General features: G+C 44.4%; 1 protein-coding gene across 1 annotated transcript in view; it reads left to right on the forward strand.

Moving 5' to 3' along the window:
• Positions 1-20,004, forward strand: part of FGF12 (fibroblast growth factor 12) — a 103,946-nt gene that overhangs the window by 16,393 nt on the left and 67,549 nt on the right. Inside the window, exons 2-3 of the mRNA XM_082003766.1 lie at positions 6,708-6,818; positions 14,931-15,034. Coding sequence (XP_081859892.1) covers positions 6,708-6,818; positions 14,931-15,034 — 215 coding nt within the window. The remainder of the gene's footprint in view (positions 1-6,707; positions 6,819-14,930; positions 15,035-20,004) is intronic.

Genomic DNA, 20,004 nt, shown 5'->3' on the forward strand with positions numbered 1-20,004 from the left:
GAGGGATTTCGGTGCCCTCTGCATGTGTGTGCAGTATTTGGCTAATTGAGTATTCTGGAACGCATCCTTTTCAGGGGAGGGCAACTGCAGTTTCTGTGGTGGCACTTTAAACATGGAGTTAATCTAAGTAAATTAGGAGCAGTTTACACTCTGATTTGAATGCTAGTTTTGGTGTGTTAAGGATTCGCGTGCTGGTTGGGTGAGTCATAAATCAACCTCCCATTACGACAGCTGCAGCCTGAATGGGGGAAAATAAGAATAATGGAACGTGTAAATTCCAGGCTAAAATGTTTAATTGCAATAAACAAACGTTTAAAAAACATTTAGGTGAAATATGCTCCTGCGATGTATTACAGGTCCCGTGTTTGCAGTCACATCCTCAGCAAAACTGTTGCACAGGCACAGAAGAGCGTCAGCAGTATGCCTAGCCATGGTTCAGATCGGGGCTGGAGATGCTTTCTGGCTTTGCCAGACCAGAGTCCTTCGCAGGTACCAGAGGGGCTGTTTCGGGAGCCTGCCGCTGGCATCTCTGACAACCTTGCCGTGCTGAGGCCAGGCAGAGGCATTGAGTCAGAGCATGTCCTGCTGCAGAAAAAGAGAGCAAACAAATGGGCAAGGCTCCTGTCGAAATTACGCAGCAGGTACCGTCCTTGCACCTCGCTGCAGGTTGCTGAATATAAAACGGCTGCTTGCCGTCTGAGCTAGCAGAGTCCTCTGTTGTTTGACAGCTCGTTGCGTGGAGAACAGTAACCCCAAGAGCTTCAGAGTTTATGCCATAACCAACACAGAGTACCGCTGGCACCCAGAACAGTAGCTTCTGGAGTGGATTTAAAAGCAGTTCTGCACCAGCAATCTCAGGGAGAGGCCTGCCTGCCAACCAGAGCATCGCTACGAGTTGCAAGAATCCTTGGAGCCAGTGGCTCAAATCCCTGAAAGGTCACTAAGCCCTTCATCTTTCCAAGAGATCACTGAAAAGCAGCCCCTCCGAGATCCCTACCCTTAGCTTGGGGAGTTCAGATTAAGATGACTTCTGTGGGTCGGGTCTTCTTGTGTCCCTGTAGGTTTCCCAGCCCAAGGCAAAGTGGGGTCTGGCTTGCTGCAGCCTCAAGCGGTCATACTGCTGTAATGAGAAGTGTTCTCTGAACTGCAAGAAATGAGGCCGTGGCAGACTGCCTTCCAGTCTCAGCTGGAAAACAGTGTTGTGCCCTGTTCCTGGTCCTCCAGAGCTCAGGGTTCAGATTGGATTGAGCCACCTTACAGCGCTTGATAGAGTGTAGGGTTCCTCACCATGAGGTTTGTGCTGCTGCCTTGCTGATGGGAGTAAGCCAGAGCTAGTGCCCTCACGTGGCTTTGCTAAGTGCAGTGTTGGTGCATAACCTCGTCTCTCCTCTCTGCATTAAGGGAAGTTATCCTGCTTGTGTGTTCTCCATATTGCAGTTAATGGGGTGAGTTCCGTATTCACCTTAAATAGCAGAACTAAAAGAAAAGGTCATTAAAGAGCCAGTGATATTTCTGAAAAAAGCATTTCTGCCCATGTCCCTGCCAGAGGTCTTGCTCTTTTCCCCATAGCACATAGCAGATACCTTCAGCAATGCCTGTGGTTTGGGGGCAAGCGATGTGACTCTGGGGGGCGGCTGATTTGGGCACGATTCCCTGGCCTTCTGTGAGCATGTCCCTGGGTATCAAACAAAGTATATGTGAGCACCCTGCACCTATGATGTCCTTGGCGAACCCCAGGAGAGTGAAAATGACTGTGTAGCTATACAGTAAGGCAAGAAGTGCAGCAGCTGATGGTGAACTGAGATGACTTTAAGGCTCAGCAGCTGAAACAAATAATGGCAGCACCACATTACCATTCAAGTAGAGACAAGGAGATTAGCAATCAGATCATGACTTAATTAACCTCAGCTGTGTCAGAGGGCTCAGAAAGTTAAAAGCAGGGCAGGCAGGGTTGGTAAGTTTGGCCTGTGGAAATGGGAGCAAGCAGGATGTTCTTTAGGGGCTATGCAGTGAGTAGGTTACTGGATGGCTGCTCAGGAAGGACTGTGGCTTTGTGCTGGGGAAAACCGCTAGTCCGGCAGATGCTGCAGACCAGGAACAGAGCCATGGCTTAGTTCTTGCTCCCTGCTACTCTCATTGGTGTGTTCTGCACTGTGACTGTGCCTACTGGGAATGCTTCACTGGGGTGATCTTCTCCAGCATCTTCTGGGAGTGCTGTGTTTGAAGGATTTGAGCTTACTGCATCAGTGTAAGGAGAGAGTCTGCTGAGCTTTCTCTGATACCCCCCAGACCTGGACAGCTGTGTATGAGCAGCCAGAACAGGATCTTTAAAGTAAGTGTCTTGATGCATAACTCTATTGCTATAAAATAAGCTTAGAAAATCCTTTTGTGTATTGCACGGGAATCCTAATAGCGTGGGGTCTGCCCTGGGAATATATGCTGTGTGAAAATCTCTTGTGTTTAGTTAGGACTCTAGGATCAAGGCAGTCATAACTTCTTTCTTAAATCCATTCTGAAGTACTTAACTTTGTGTTTAGGGAGATGCGAAGTTGGTGCCGAAATCTTGTCCACATCAGTTCTGTTTCTGCAGGCAAAGCTGCTCCTACAGCAAAACATAAGAGCATACGGAGGAGCCTGAGTGGGAGGAATAGGTTTATCCCAAGTGTGTTATGCAGTGTTGCTCCTTTAAAAGCAAGAAGATCTGAGTCCCCCTTGCTGAACAAGAATGAGGTTGGAGGGTATGTTTGAGTTTGATTCCTGGTGAATTCTGTGACTTAGAGAAAGGAAGTGCTTATGGCAGGGTTTGTGCTTATCTGTGCTGCACACTTTTTTTATGGTTTATTTCTTTCTCTTACTGATTATAGCCAGGAGCAGTACCATGGAGGGAGCTTTAGGCAAATAAAAGTATCAAGGTTATGGGTTTTTATTTTACTTTTCTTTCCCTCTCAGTGCTCCAGTAAGCACCAGGAATATTGCCTGCTGGGAAAGGTTGTTCTCTCCCTTTTTTTTTCCCCTAAACTGTGCAAAGTTCTCAGTCTATTTCATTGTCTTTCTGCCTTCTGTCTGATTTACGGGGGTGTCCCACCATCCTTAATTGACAAGGAGCCCTGCTGATTTTGAGGTTTTTCTACAAACTGAGGTTTTCAGCACGATTGCTGCAGCATAGGGGCTAGCAGTGCTGGGAGACTGGGATAAAATTGCTCTGTAGATGGAAAGAAGTGATGTTAAAATATATGATAAAAGTAGGGAATCTCTTAAGTCATGTGCAGAGTTTTGCCTCTGGGTTAGCAGGAAAAATCCTGTCCTGTGATTGTACAGTCTGCTCTTCAGGTAATAACTCTGTAGTGAGCTCTGAGGAGAAAGATAGGTAAATCTTTGTTCCTTGTTAAAAGCTGCCTTCACCTAAAATTTTGTTTGTAGGCCTCCCAGCCACATTTTTTGCTGTATGAATGACAAATCCCAATATCCCACTTTACGCCCAGACATGAGACAGGAGGTTCCCCGGTAGGAAGCAGCTCTTTTGCTGGCTGTTGTCACCAGCATAGCTGACTGTGTTTGAGCTGCAACCTTTGCAGTCAGTGGAGAGATGCAGGTGGTTTCAGGACCCTATGGACCTGGTCTGGCTTGGCTGGTTGATTTTTGGGATGCAAAGGGAGCCCGGTTCAGGTATAGAGATGCCTGTATTAGGTGAGACAAATCACCCCTTGCCCAGACAACTCCCTAACCCTATTGAGCTGTGCTCTGCGTTAGAGAAGCGCACATCTCTATGCTGCTTTTGTATTTAGTTCAGATAGGCACCCAAAGGTGCAGCCGCTCACCAGCACTTTCCTCCTGTAGCAAGAGGCACAAGGAAATGCAGACACCGGAGGAGGAGACATCTGTATGTCTCCAGAGTGCTTTCTTCTGACCCGTTGGTGCCTGGGAAAGGTATTTGTTAGCTGGTGCTGCTTCCTAACTAAGTCTGGGGAGCAGGGATGCTCCTGCAGAAGAGGATCTGTGCAGTGCAAAGAGACAGGGACAGTGCTACTGTCAGACCGTGTTAGGGCCAGGATGAGCATGGTGGTTTTGTGTAGGGCTTGGAGGTCTCTGCTTCACTCCCTTTGAGTTTTAGTTCAAGTTTGGGCGTGAGCCTTGACCTTCATCAGAATCAGGTCAGGTCAGAAAAAAAACACATCAGTCTCCCAGATACGGTTTTTTCCTCCAACCTGTCCCTAGGCAGGAATTGACTCCGAAAAGCATGGGATTATGAAGAGGACATTTGCTAAAGCTTAAATGAGACCCAGCTGTGTGTTTATGTTGTATCGGTAACAAAAAGGGATTCTGGTACTTTACCCAGTGTTTTAGTATGGTGACACTTAAGCTTCTAGTGTGACAACATTTGCATCTATAGCATGGATGCAGGAGGACCTCAGAGGATCTTAGGTGCTGTTTGGCTAAACTCTAAAAATGACATGAAGCTACTAATGATGAGCAGATTTGCTCTTTTTCACTCAATAGGCTATTTAGTAAAATTGGGAGAGGTTTTCATGTCCTTCCAAAATGATTTGCATGATTGAAGTATAGGTTGCACACTGAAGAAGGAAAGGGCCTTCTATCCTGTAGCCAAACCATCTTCCAAAGAAAGTGGAAAGGGTCAGGGTTGGTTTTTATCTCCACTCCTTTTATCCTTGAGGAGCTTTAAAACAATCTCCCCCTTCCCCACCACACAGCCTCAGGCTGCGGGAGCATCTTCTAAATCTCTTCTGCTGGGAGCTCTTCCATTTTGTGCAAAGTACTTAAACATTAAAATTTAACCAGAGAGTAAAAAATGAGGCTAAGACTCATTCAGGGACTCAAACGTAGGTCTTGTATCAGAGAGTGCCTGTTAGTGCCTTCACTATTGTGGTATTGGTAAAAAGGAGGAAGGGCACAGGCTCAAGGAGGGTGGGTGCAGTCATCTGTGCCTGAGAATACAGCTTTTCATTTCCTCTGGCTTTGATGCACTTGTTAGAAAAGCAAGTTAAATCAAGCTTCTGTGTTCAACAAACCAGGTATTTCATTTTGGTAGGAAGAAAGCAAAACACTGGGCTCAATCTAAGGCTCAATTTGGCATACTGGCTTGATTGCTGTTAGCTCTTACTTAGATGACCAGTACAATTGTACTTATTTACTGTCCCAGAGTTGTCTAGCTGGGAGAAAGCGTTGGTGACTGCAGGCAGGCATTGGTTGCTATGAAATCACTTTAAGGCAGCACAGAAACCAGCCGATACTGATGTACCCAGTGGCTTCTGTAGCTACGAAATGGCACCAGAGGCTCACCTGGCTGGAGGGGCTGCCGAAGCTGAAATCCGTGGCACCTGCAGCCTGCCTGCATCCGAGGCCCCTGCTCGCCGCAGCGGTGCTGTGCGGGAGCGTGGGCTGGCAGCGCTGTCCCCAGTGGAAGTTGCACAGTGGGGTGCAGAACGGTTAGAGACGGGGGCTCCTAATGGGAACGCTTAACACACAACGTGACCGGAGTTACATAACGACTATGGCTTATTAAACAGCCTCGCTAGAGGCATGAAAGACGGGAGGCTGATGAGATTTTGCTATGCTACACTGGATTTTTTCCTGTCTGTTGAGCCAGCAATAACTAGGTCTTATTTACTTTTGGTGGGTGGTCACACAAAACTAGAAACTCTCATCACACAAGGAAGATCTCTGCCATCCAGTGTCTGTTCACGTGTAGCCAGCTAGCTTGCTTCCCAGAAGCAACGCCTGTGACAAATTGTAAGACTTGCATGATTAAAACGGAATTTATTTTTGACTGCTTAATTTGTGTTTGATCAGTTGGATGGCAGGGAGGCAGGCAGTAATGCTGCAGACCTCTGTCATGTGAGTTCAAATTGTTTCTGCTTTTTTCGTGTTTTCCTTTTCCTCTTCAGCACAGGTGCAAAATGTGGCCGAGGCATTAGGGAAGCCCCTAGCCGGTCCACGGCTGGCTCGTGGTGTGCAGGGGCTAGGAAAGCAGCCTGCTAGAGGCAAGGAGCGATTCTCATCTACCAGAGTTATGTGGCATGTGTTTTGGGAGGGAGGAACATGAGGGATTTTAAAACAGAGGCATTTTAAGGTGCCCATAAATGCTTCAGAGGTCACTTCTGGAGGTGTCTTGCATCTGTTCCTTTCAGGATTTTGCTCCCTGAGTCCCACACAGTTGGACTCATGCGGCCTCATTCAGCACTTGGTTGCTTTGGTTTTACACCACTATAATACCATTGGTTTAAATAGGTTTTCATTGGCATAAAACTGGAGCTGCATGATAGTGAATCAACCATACAGAAAGCAAGGTAGCTGGCTTCACAGGCAGAACAAGAAACAATAAACAAATTCTTTGCAACAATGCTAGCAAATGTTCTTCTGAACGAGTGACATATTCAGAATACATAAGCTGTCTGAAGACTTTCATTTGATAGGTAACTTCCAGTGAAGCGATGTTCCCTAAATCTGTTACTTTTTGCTGCACCAACTACGCATTGCATTTTACCTGCTCATCTGATCTCAATTTTATTTGCCTGTATGTCTATGTATATATGAATATTTTACAACCATGCTTGAAAGGAATCACAGAAAGCTGTCTTATCTGCCAAGCACTTCTACATTTACTCAGGGCTTACTGGGGGACAAGCAAATTGGGTCTCTTGCTATTTGCTGCATGTTTGGTATATCTAATAATTATTATTTTTTTGCAGAACCCCAGCTGAAAGGAATTGTGACAAGGTTATTCAGCCAGCAGGAATACTTCCTGCAGATGCACCCAGATGGTACAATTGATGGGACCAAGGACGAAAACAGTGACTACAGTAAGAAAAATTAGCCTGTTTTGCAACCCAATTACAATCAAATACATCACCTAGTGGGTCCCACTTGTGCAGCTTTATTTTTGAAAAGATCAAATCAGGAAGAAGCCAGCTGTTCTCTGCACATTTTTTCCATCTATCCTTCCCCTTTAAATCTTGCCTGTATAATTTCATATGTTTCCTCTCTGATCTTCTTCCCTCCCACCCTGATTCTGTAACTGCCATCTGGGTGGGGTGGAGAATAAAACCCATGATTTGAATTGCTGCCAGAAGAGAAAGGAGATTATATTTATACACATGCCACGTGGGTAAAGGATACGGGGAATTCTCTCTCGAAGGAGAAGAAGAGAAAATAATTTTCCCTATTTTATCCTGAAAAATTCACCGAGCATCAGGAATTTCTAGGCTGGAGAAAACCAGCTGTTCACTAAAGTCTAGTGCTTTGAGGCCAGTGTCAAGGCTGAGTGTATCAAATCACCTTTCCAAAGGAGGTCATCTTCCAAAACCCTGTTCAGAGAGGCTGAGTTCATGCTGTGCAACAAAGGACAGCAGAGCTATGTAGGTTTAAAAATTAAGCTCATGTGCAAGAGCCATATTGGTTTAAAAAAAGGCAAAGCAGTAGCCAATATTACTTTTGCAAAAGTAGTAGCTTTGTCAATACTAAAGCTCCTCAAAAGGTTAAAAAAGGTGCAAGATATTTTCTACAGCATCTCTTCATTTTATAGGCCTCAGATTGATGCTTCTGAGAGGGCAGTCATAAGCTCAGATCCTTAGTGCCATGAACTGCAAGAACAGAGTCTTGATTTGGGCCATCCTGTGTTGGTTTGAAGCTCCCTGTGCTTCTGCTGAAGGGACAGTCTGTCTGGCCTGTTCAGCATGCAAGGTGTCTTCCCAGTCATTACTAGAGATGAACAGAAGTTGATCTGTGTGGTGGAACTGATAGAAGTGAACTTCGTGTACTTTGTGAAAGGTGGAACCTACTTAATTTAGGGACAAATTTTTTTCTAACTCAAAGAAGGTCCTAGCTGGATCGAAGGCACTGTTCCTTCAGGAAGGCAGGGCCTGGGCTGCAGGTGAGACGTGCCTGCCCTGGTGCAGCACGTGTAACAGGTCATGGATGTTGTCCTGTGAAGGTGCGCTTGGACAAGGGTGCAAGGTGGCTGCAGCCCCACATCCATGGTCCTTGCCCCATCACAAGAAGCTAGCAGGGTACTGTGGTGGGAGTGTTGTGTGTGGTGGGGCTGTTCAGCTGCAGCCAGCTCAGGGCTGGGGTCTTGTGTGCGGAGCAGGGCACAAGACAGGAGCTTTGAGAAGTTGGCAGCTGAAATTGTGTGAGTCTGGCAGAGCCCTTGTGAAATGACCCAAAAGGCTGCATTCATCAAACTTGGCCTGTAGCAGATGCAAGTGTCAGGTTTTAGACCCCTTTTTCATATGCTGGTGTTGAACAAATAAAATGCCACAAATTGCAATGACAACTTCTAATTTACCTTGGAGCAGGAGAACCTGTGGCTCTCCCTCTATGCACATTTTTATTCCACAAGAGACTGAGCAGGTCTCTTCCTACAAGAATCTGGCCTTGTGATTTTCTCAGGCAGACACCAACACATGTGATGAGTTCAGTGGGCTTTAGTGGGTGAGTAATGACCCAGTGTGGGGTTGTATTAGCTGTGTTTTCATAAAGGAAGAAGACCTAGGGTGTTCTCAGTCTGCAGGAAATCCCATTGGAGGCCTATTTGTCAATGACATGGGATGAGCTGCAAGAGATGACAGGGAGTCATTACCCTCATCTGTCAGTGAGGACTGAACAACAAAGTAATGGGCTTCAATGGAAGCAGAGATGTATTTAGGTAAACAGCAGAGGAGAATAAAATGTAAGAGCAGTTCTGCAATATTTCAGGCTGGCAGGAGAGACGAGGGAACCTGCCTCTGGCTGCACCTCAGTGGGTGCTGGGAAACCTCCTGAATCCCCATGACTGAGGTTGGGCCCCAATCTCCCAAACAGCTCTTATTTATGTATCCCATTAGAAATGTTAGAGATCAGTTTGGCAGGGTGCTGAGTACTCATGAGCCACTTCCACCCAATCTTCTTAATTGGAAATGGATGGTCTGAAGGGCCCTTCTAGAGTGTAAATTTAGCTGGTGAGATGGCAGCCCTGCCTTGGCAGCTTGGTGGGACAGGAGGCATCTAGCTGAAGTGTGCCAAGCCACTTGCTCAAAGTCATGGGCTATGTTGGAAAGTTTAGTGAAGTTTTTGAGAGAAGACTGAGGCTGAAGAATTCCCCATCCCTTGATCTCAGGGGATATCAAAAGAGGAAAAAATCCAACCTGATAATATTTGGCTCCTGAAAATGAAATTAAGAATGTGCATTATTCAGTTTTGCTTAGCTTTTTACTACAGACTCTTCTTTATATTGAGTCAACATTTTATAACCTATGAAACTTCCACTTACAGCTTCAAAACAAAATCACATTTTTCACTTTGGAAATGCCAAAATAAAGCACACTGACTATTTTTTCCTTTTCTATTCCTCCAAACATCTCAATTTTTGACCAGAAAAGTCAAAACTCACTTGACTAAGTGAACAGCTTACAGATTTACTTCACTGATATGTTCTTTTTTAAAATACTTCTCCAGAAGATTCCTCACCAGCCACTCAGCAGTATATGTAGTATTTCTGTGTAAGGGTAAAACTCATCAAAGACTAGAGAAATAGTATTTCCCTGTCCCTGGAGAAGGGTTGGTTAACTCACATCCACTAGCAGAGAAGGGCAATCTTGATGGCCACAGCAGGATCCTTCCCACCCTGGATGACCATCTATTCTCCATGCATAAGCCATCTCAGCACAGTTAAATACTCGGTGAACACCATGTTCCATACATCGCTTTATTCTGTAGCCACACACTGATTATTCAAATTAGCATTATGAAAGGAAGCTTAATTTTCATGGAATGCATTAGGTTGGTTTACTCTGGCAAAATAAACATTTAAAATGAGACACGACATGTCCCTCAGATATGTCTGATGCAATTAAAAGTTCTAATAAAAATCCAGTTATTTATATAAGAGGAACTGCTAATATTTAAGCAATTTTTAAATGAATTATCTGGTGCCCATTTTATGTGTGTTCTTGAGAGGCTGATGGCATTTTTTTCTACCTCCTCTCACTTAAAGAAAAAGAAAAAAAAACCTCAGAAGCCAAGTTCTAATGGCATTTGAATGGGCATCCAGCCAGCTTCCTGCAAAACAGTGCTTGGGACATCTGTTCCTTATACCATGCAGTTAAAGGCATGCCATCTTAATGTAAGCAAGAAGACAGATTCTCTGCCTACTTGCATTAGGATATATGAAGAGTTTTCTTTTTAACAGAGTGCAGTTTCATGGCACATGAGGCCCTTGTTTTTCTTAGTAATGTTATATATGAACCTGAATTTGGGGCAGTACTTCTTCCTTCCAACTCCGGTGATCTCAAACGGTGCTTCAGGGCTGACTACTGTCAGTGCATGCATCATTATTGCTCTTTCCTGGGCTAAGCAGGGTAATGCCTCTTCTTCATGAGAGCAACCTAACTTCTTTGCCAGCATAATCCAGCTGAACATCTGAAAAGCTCCAGCAAACAGACAGTGCATAAAGGGTAGGTCAACTCTACTGACCAGGTGGAAACAGCCCAGCATATCTAGGATACTGTTTGGGGCTTTCCATCCAGAAACACAACAAGATTAAGACTGGGGAAACCTCTGGAAGTCTCCAATCCAAGATTCTACTCAGAGCTGGGTTATCAGCTGCAGAGAGCCTTGTCTAGTTGTTTCCGATGTCTCCAGGAAGGAGCTATTCTGTATCTTCATAACCTCTCTGGTTCCAGTGCTGCACTGTTCTCATTATGGAGAATTTTCTTTCTATCCAGTCATAATTGCTTTCTGAGGCTTTTGTCTAGTGCCTCTTGTCCTTTCATGGTCTTCCTCTGAGAAGAGTCCATCTCTGGCAGCGTTAACTTTCCCTTCTTTGAGCTAAGCAAACCCAGTTCCTTCAGTTTCTTTGCATATATGTTGCACCACAGCCTCTTGATCATCTTAGCAGCCTTCCTCACTCCTCTCAAGATCTTAAACCTCCCCATTTCATGATGCACTGAGGCTGCTGTTCCATCCTCCATTAGTTCTTCCTTATTCATGTGCAGCACAAAGGTCTTGCTCCAGAACAAATCACCTGGTATAAATCAGTTTAGCTCCTCTGACTTACTACCTTTTAATCAGCTGAGCATATGGACCGTATCTTATATATGGCACATCTTGCCTTACTCTTCCATTTCTGTAAACAAGTTAGCCCAGACCAATAGCCAAGTATGCATTAAGATTTTAAAAACACGATATGCAGCTGATCAGCTGCCATAACGTAGCAGTGAACAACATACTCGTGGCCAAAGGGTTTAGGACTGGAGCATGCGAAAAGTAGCATCATCAATAAGCAGGGTCTGGTGTAAATCTAATGGTGGTTGAAATTAGTAAGATGTAAGGAAGGAAAATACGCAGCAATAGTCAATGTCTTAATTTTTTTCTCTTCTGCCAATTAAGTAAAAGAGCATGTCCATTCCATGCAGGTGCAGATGGCATAGAAAATCTACCATTTGCAGTAGAGAATGAATTTTAAAAGCATTTGTTAAATTTTCTTTCACATGAGCATACCCTGTGTCCGGTCCTATTCTATGAGAGCTAGTCCTATTTCCCATCTCTAAATCTGCTGTTTCACATTAACAACAATTTTTTCCTGACAAAAAAATGAGACATCTTGCTTTCAAGGTTTGAGGGTTTTCCCCCACATTTTTACACTCTTACAGTAAAGCTTATAAGCCTTGAAATCTGTTCCAAAACAAGATGAAATATTCATTTGGAAGCATGATAACAAAGGCTTCAACTTCTTCAAAGATGTTTCTAGATTTGAGTGTAGAAACAGCTCAAAATTTACAAAGTTTTGATTGACCCAAACCACTTTTTTAATAGAGGAAGACATTTGCTTGCTAATACTTCCTTGGCTATCAGTTACCTATGTCAGATGCATGTCCTTCTGCTTGCCTGCCTGCTTGCTCCCCTGCTCTGCAGTATGTTGCAGGAGATGCTCTGCCATGCCTAAAAGCCATGATTGTGGGCGTTGCGACCATGGTCTGCAGCAGGGTCTCGGGGAACTTGGGAACTGGCAGTGGTCTTGCTACTGTGACACAACAGGCTTGTTCCTGTGCTCCCTTATCATGCAAGGGTAGAAAGAGAGATCTGGAGACATGTGGAACTTCTCACCCACTAATTCTGGATATTATCACCTTGCTGACTAATGAATGCTTTGAATGGTCTGTCACAAGTTTTCTATGCAAGACGAATAGGCTGTAAGGAATGAATGATGATGCCTGTTTTGTTTCATTATTAGCCATAATATGCTTCATTTTTCAGTGTGTGGGGGAAATTAGGGAAGGGGAATTGCTTATAAACAGACTTGTTAATTGCAGAGGGTTTTAGACATTCATGGTGGTGAGAAAGTGATAGAAATATAAGCTTGCCTTGGTTAGTGAGCTTTTCAATGGTAGAACTGTGCTATAATGCAGCTGAGTAGCTACACTGGGGTGTGTTTGTTGCATCTGGGGACAGTATCAGAGTAGCACTGTCCTTGACTCCTGGTGCTCACAGACCAATACCCAGGCTGGACTTCATTTGCAGTATACACCTGTTGACGTTCTCCCATGAAATCACAAATACGGGCACTGGCTTTGGTAAGACTTCAGCACATGCTTTGATGTTTTACTGAATATGGTGCTTAAAATCAGGAAAAGGGGCTGAGAGTAGGTTTCTTTCCACCAGACTTGAGGTGCCTCCCTTTTTAGGCAGCTCACCGAGGGGAGTCATCCAGTCTTCCTTGGGAATTGGGTGAGAAAAAAGGGCATTCATGTGAAACTGGGATTCATTAATCCCTATTTGGAGACAACCCTGGAACAAGCTCAGCCGAGGCACCTGTTAGATATCTTGAGTAAAATGGCTTTCTGTTTCCTGTGCTTTTTTCAGGTTTTACTTCTGAAAAGATACCCACTTCTGACCTTTAAGCAAATCCACCAAGAGTTCAGGTCAAATGTAATGAGTTTGCCATTACATTTCACACACCCTTTAAGCTCTGCGTTTTCTCTTGGAAACTGTGCAAATCCTGGGAATTTGGTTCAGACTTTTTAGAAAGTCTCCTTAGGCTGCAAGGAAAGAGTAAATAGTTTCAGTTCCTTTTTTTCTATCCCTCTTTCTCTCCATGTTTGCTGTAAATGTTTTGTGTTTCTCTGGAAAGGAATCCAAGCATACTTCTGTCTCCTCCCTTCTGCAATAATTCACAGGCTGTACATGAGGGAGTTCTTGGAAAACGTATCGTGGTTGAGATAAATCCGTGTGTTACCTGGCACATGCGCATCTAACCAGTCTCCTTGGGGTGGGAATTTGGTGTTGAACTGGACTAGATTCCTTCCTGTCATCCCAGGATTAACGCTAGTCTGGCCTGAGGAGCTATAGCATTTTGAGTAGGCCATAGAATCATAGAACAGTTTGTATTGGAAGGGACCTTTTAAGGGTATCTAGTCCATAAAAGGTCCCTTCCAGCCATCTCAGCAAAAGCTGCTTTATCCTTCAGGACTGATGTTAAATCAGCAGTGGTCCATCTCCCAGGGAAGGAGAGGCTAGGAGATGGCACAGTGAGAAGGACTGTTTCTCCTACAACTGTTAGGTGAAGACCCCGTTGTGCTGTGCTTGCTCCAATGTGATATGTCATGCATAAAACTTTGTAAATGATCTATAGAATGAATCAGCTAGAGGATTGTCCTTAACGGTCAGCTGGAAAATGGGAGTTCTGTGCTGTGTGTTCTGTCGCTCGGTCTTTCCTCTGCATTGTGCCCATTAACAGGTCTCCCCAGGGGTAATTTGAACACTCACACAGCTCTTGAAGTTTTAAGCAGGCTTTTGTAAATAAGTGAGTGTGTTAAAAAGCCCTGAGAAATGCTTCATGAATGTGGAAGGGGCAGTCTGACCTCATGACTAGGGAACCGGGAAAAATACTCGTTTGAGGGCAGTTGTATGGGAAGAGACCTTGAGTGAAATATTTCCATTGTGTCTGTGCCCATGTTTCTGCCTGACCCTGTGTCCATCTTTCCATATTCCAAGCTCCCTGGCACAAGTCAGCTCTTTTTAAGCTGAAGCACCCCACAACGTCTGGATACAGTTGTCCTATAAATCTCAGTGGAAACAAAGCCATGCTAATGCCTTAGTGTGTAGTCTTTCAATGGTGACAGTCCTCTCCTCTTTAAGCCCATTCTGTTAGAAATGTAGCAAAAGTGTGATAATACATTTATGTATATGCTCAGGGGAAAGGTCCCTTAGTGAGATACAGGGTCTACTTGCAGTCAAACAATAAAGTAATTAATTGTGAGGAAGTGGTTGCAATGCTTTAATCAGTAAGATTGCAGTAGAATTGAGTATTGAAAGGTCTTGTTCTCTTCCATCCTATCTAGTGCTGTTTCTGAATGAGGAAAAATGCTCTGGTCCTGGAGTGGAGCAGTATCTCTTCCTGAGTTTCTTGATTCCTTTAACAGCAGGGTTCACAAGGGCACAGACACAGTCAAGTTAATTTGCATTCTTCTGGCCATAGTTGCTGTCTATATACTCTTTTAGCATATGGTAAATGCAAGAAAGTGTGACTAGGCTCAAATCTGTTCCTGGGTGAACTAAACTAAGTTGTGTTGTTGCATTTGCTATGGGCAAAGATCTGTACATGTGCAGTTACCACAGCTCAGCTGGCCCACGGAAAGACATTGAAGTGTGCTGGCTTGGGCACACATGAGCCCTTGGCATCACAAAGGCAGTGATCAGACAGACTGGGTGTGTTAAGGCTGCTGGGAGGCAGCCAAATTCAGTACTCCTTAAAATTTGCTTTCTATATTGCCCCCATGGCTGCAGACCTTTCTTGTAGCTGGAAGCAGGACTTTTGATTCTAGTTCAGTATCTTTTGTAAGAGTCAGGAGTGGGGTGGGCTGGCCCTGGGGCAAAAAACAGCAGCCGCCACACAGGGTGATATCTCCATAACCTTTGCTTTTCTTTTCCTTCCGCAGCCCTTTTCAATCTAATTCCTGTGGGTCTTCGAGTGGTGGCAATTCAAGGGGTGAAGGCAGGTCTGTACGTTGCCATGAACGCTGAGGGATATCTCTACAGCTCAGTAAGTACTTTGCACTCTTGGGGTCCTGGAGTAGTTTGGTTTTGTAGGTGGGAGGGAGGAGACTGCACTGGGACTTGAAGCTTTTTCTGAAAATGGTCATGTATCAAACAAACCTCTAAAAGCAGGAACAGGGGGAGCTGCTGCAAGGCCATGCGATGCTTGAAGTGTCTCCACGGAGATTTGTGGCAATATTTCCTGACCTGTGAAGATACATGTTGTGTTACTTTGAGTAGTTACTTAATGTAGGTCACATTGTAAAGGAGGTTGTGTGGTTGGCTGGTTGTATTCTGGTTTCACATTTGTGAAATGACGTGGAGTGAATGGAATTGCTGCTGAATTGTGCCCAGATAACTGATCATAGGTGGTGCCCCAAGGGGTCATACTCTGCTTTTGACTGCAGTGTAAATCCACAGCAATACCCTGACTTCATTAAAATGGTTCTGGACTATTCTGTTGGTGGAGGGCTTCAGTGGAGCAGAATTTCCCTGTATTTGTGTGGTCTTTTTAATGTGCATAAAAGATAAGTGAGGCATTTTTTACTGACTAATTCCCCTATAACTTTCTTAGATGGCATGAAAGGGCATGAGGTTATTCATAAGATTCTCATTTGAAGTAAGTAATTGATTTTCACAGTGAATAATTGGTTCAGTGATTTATTAAATATGGCAGCCCTTTGCCAGAATTTTTTATGCTTCAAATAACTTTGCTATAGTTCTACATAGTAAAAAGTGATAGTTAATAATACACTTTCTCATTTCTGTAGTTATATCTTTAAAGTGTATAGCCAAGAATCTAATATCTGCCTTTGCGTAAATTTACAGTGCAGCGATTCTGCTCTTGTCTAGGCATTTACTTTGCTTTAAAAGCATACGTGAGAATGGAGATAGGACAACAGTTTGAATTTCCTGTATGCAATTTTTCCTAATTCTTACTGTCCATCTTCTTTCCTGGTCATCTTTAAACTGCTTACGTAGTTGGGATTTCCCCCCTTCCCTTGGGAGTTAGCAAAGCTCTGCCTCCCCAGCGGCTCAGGGCAGAAAACAGCAAGTGGATGTGTTAGTATGCCTGGCGAGAGAGGTCTCAATACTGGCTGCTTGTCAAGAAGAGACAGAGAGATCAATCTGGATCTCTGTGGATGCCAGACGCTTCCTGTTCTTTCATAGCCCAGTAAACATAAATGACTGCTTCTAAATAAATTACATCGGTTTACTAACAATGAAAACTTCCTCTTTTTGTAAAGCTATCAGAGTCCTAAAGGTAATACCAAGCCTGGTGTGGTACTGCGTTACTGTGTTTGCTTCTCTCTAGGCACGTAGCCGGGGGGTCGGGACTGACGTTTTGCCCTTTGTGCAGTGCTGGCCATAAAGGGTCCTGGCCCGGCGCTGGGACTCCTCATAGCACTGTGACCTGTAAATGAGGACTGCGGGAAAGCAGTGTGTCAGGGCCACTTCTAGCCTGGGGGGATGTTCCTGGAGCAATGAGGGGTCAGCATTTTCTGAACAAATAGTGCAAGAGAGGGAAAGGCCTGGGGCTCAGAAAGCAAAAGAAGTAATGGAGAGTTGGAAACGTGATGTTTGATAGCTGCAGTGGGGCAGTATCTCTTGCTAGCAGTAGTGAGACAATACAGAGTGTAGGAGGGACACACCAAGAGATGGTGGGCAGCAGGAAGACCATGTGTCTAAAACACATCTGCTAGTCATATGAAGTGTCCTAAAAGGCACCAGATCATATATGTATTCAAATGAGGGTGGTTTAATGGGGCCTGCTTATTCCCAGCAAGTGTGCCTGTCTTAAGTAGGAAGGTTAATCGGGGGAGGGTAAGGATGCACTGTGATGGCCAGTGGTTAATGAAGTGGACCTCGGTACATCCTATGGCTTGATGACATTTGGCTCTGAACTAATAAGAGTTAAACTGTTCATTTCATCAACATGATCCAAGGTTTCTGCTTGCAGTAAATGGATGCTACTTGGCCCATCTCTACTCCAGGGAGATGGAACTCGCTGGATGCTATTTTCTTCTTGTATTGACTGGTGGCTCTGTCTTACAGCAGTAAATCAATGAATTCACTGTGCTTTGGAACAGACCCCGAGGCAAGAAAAAAGAAAATTTGTGGATAAAGCCTGTTAGGAGCAGGGAGTGTGGGTCAAAGCACTAATAGCATCAAAGACAAGGGTTGAGACCAGCGTCCTATAAGAGAACTGGATATGACTGAGAAGAGCTCAGACTGTTCAAGGAGTCTCTTTTGAATGTTGCAGCTTTCCTTGTGGGGCCAGGGTCCCACTCCAAGCCAACATTTGGCATGGCTGTGTCAGTCTCGAAGACTGTACTGGGGAATTGCTTTGGCAGAACTTGACAGTCTGTTCTTCTCTGGGGTGAGCTGTACTGCTTGGACGTGATTGCCCATACTAAAGGACACGTTGTCCCTGTTCCTTTGCTTAGCAGACCCTGAACTACAGCTTTGCTCTGTCTCAATCCAATTTCCTTTTGTGTTGTTCATGCACCTATCAGCCTTTTCTGATGGATTTCTGAAAAATGGGTCAATATTCCCCATAGATACTGTTCACTCATGCAGATTCATTGATAAATGATTTTTTTCTGTTGCTTGGCTTCCTCCCCTGCTGTCTGTCCCAGACCTAGCCCTGCTAGGACTTCTTATAACACCCTCAAGCCCAGGACTGCTTTCATATAAAATGCAACTGTCCAGGGAAGTGTTTTGTTTTGTTCTCCTATAGAGCTCTGACTGTGGCTGTAACTGTGGGTTACATCACCACTGCAGGTTTGTTTTGGTTTTGCTTGGTGGTTTTTTTGGTGATATTTAATCTGTGTGTGTCAGCTGAGATCTTGGCTGACATCCTCTGCCCTGGATAAAACCAGAGGCTATTATCAGCCTGGTCTCAGAGATGGTTTGTGCCAGCTGCTTCTGAGTTTGGGCCAATGGGCTGTTGAATGAATGGGTTTAGAATAACCAGTCCTTGCAAAAAAATCTTCCTAGTGCTGATCAGTGCAAAAGCAGGGCTGAGTGGAGTCCTCTAAAGCCAAACTTGGTGAGAAGGCTCTTTGCAGAAACATGCAACACTCTCCTATGTACTTGGCCGCGTTTCCTTATCTCTTCGGTTGGGGTTGGGTTGCTGGGTTGAAGCCAACCATAGGTCCCTAGCCAGCTTCAGAGGCCTAAAGGCATTAGATGCCAAAGCCTCTTTGCTTGGGAAGCAGCTGTTTGACTTCTGCACTGTTTACTTACACTTGATACCTGACTGTTTTTTCCCCAGACTAGCTTCTTGGGACCTCTGAGGTCTGCTGGGGAACTAGGTGCTTAGCAGACAAAATCAGGTCTTGGTCTGAGGCCGGGAGACTCACTTTGCAGACAGTAAGGATGCAAAACGCTGTCTTCATAGCAAACTTGCAGAGTCATTGGTGTGCTCCTGTTTGAGATTTCTTGTAGTGTAGAGCAGCTGTAAATTCCCTGATGGTGCATGAAAGTCTTTATCAGCACCTGTTTTGGAGAGATATGACTCCCCTGAGGATCCACTGTTAGCCTTTTATGCCAAAGTAAATATACACAGAATGAAAGAAGGGCACTGGGTATTACTTCTACTGTCTTAGTGCTTGGGGAGCTGAGACTAAAGGCTGGCTTTTGCAGAGGAGAGGGAAACACAGAATAAAGAGGTACGTCCTGCTCCAGTGAGTTTACAGCCTAATCGTAACGGGAGAAGACACAGAACATGCTCTCCTGTCTGTCTGGAGTTAATAGTTCCACCACCAAATTAATTCCTATGCCCATATAACCTTTCCCTGTGAAGTTTCTCTCCTCAGTGCCCAGCTTTCCCTCCATTACCCCTGCTGCAACAACTCACGGGACTGTGGGGAAGAGAGTGCCTGTGAAGTGTTTTGCCTGAGAGGCAAACTTGGTTCTCCTGAAACAGATGCTCATCATGGGGCTGTAGAGCCTCCACAGGCCCACCCAATCACTCCAAGTACACTGAAATTGCAGCTCTCAATATGATGGTATGTATAATTCAGTGGTGGTACAGCTGGGATTGTTTTTGCCCCAAGTGCATAACACTTCTCTTCTAAAATGTACTGCTTTCAGATATTCCTTGTTGTTTAACTCAGACTTCTAATTATTTTTGAAATGGCAAGTTGTGATACATAATTTATTGGAAAGACTGAGAAAACCCTAGCAGAGAGATAGAATACAGACAAAAAAATGGGTTGCTTACGAGAGCTCTGTATGGTTTTACAGTATAAACCTGTGAGTTTCAAATGCTGAAATTAGAGCTTGAATCACTTCAAAGATTCCTGCTAATGAGGGAATGATTATGCATAATAAAAAATCTAAACAGCATTGAAAAAAACCAAGTCATGTTAAGAGCTCAGTGTGTCTTTGCATTTTCTTTTTCTCTGCTTTTTTCCTGCTTTATCATTTTGCATAATAAACATCTCTTGTATAATGATAAACAAGCATCTGGGGAAGTATGTATATTAACTGTATCTGCTTGCAATGCTATAACTATTTTGCTCCAACTCCTGTAGGGTTGCTGCACTCTTATTTACATCATTTCAAGGTCAGGGGCTAGAATTAATAATGCTGCCTTCTCTCCCCAAATAGGCTTGGGGTTTTAAAACTGCTCCTGCCAATGCCATTTCTTTAATTCCTATTTGACCTCCAGAGGTGCTGGTTGATTTGGTCAGAGGTACAGATAGGCCAGGTAGGTATCCTGGCCATCTCCCTCTTGCAAATTTTGCAAGCGAGCACACTTGCTGGGGGGGATTCCCTAGTTTACATGCTTTATTAGGGAGCCAGGACAGTGCAGAGAGAACTGTGTCCAAAGGCAAAGCACAGAAGAAGCCCAATATAATGTGCTTTTAATTTCCTTCCTCTTCTTCACTGGCTGTTTAAAGGGGCTTGCTGAATGAAGGCATTAACCGGGAGATGTAAAACTCCTCTGGTCCCCTGGCTTAATGATAA

This window comes from Phaethon aethereus (assembly GCF_964289735.1).
Source record: "Phaethon aethereus genome assembly, chromosome: 9".
NCBI lineage: Eukaryota > Metazoa > Chordata > Aves > Phaethontiformes > Phaethontidae > Phaethon > Phaethon aethereus.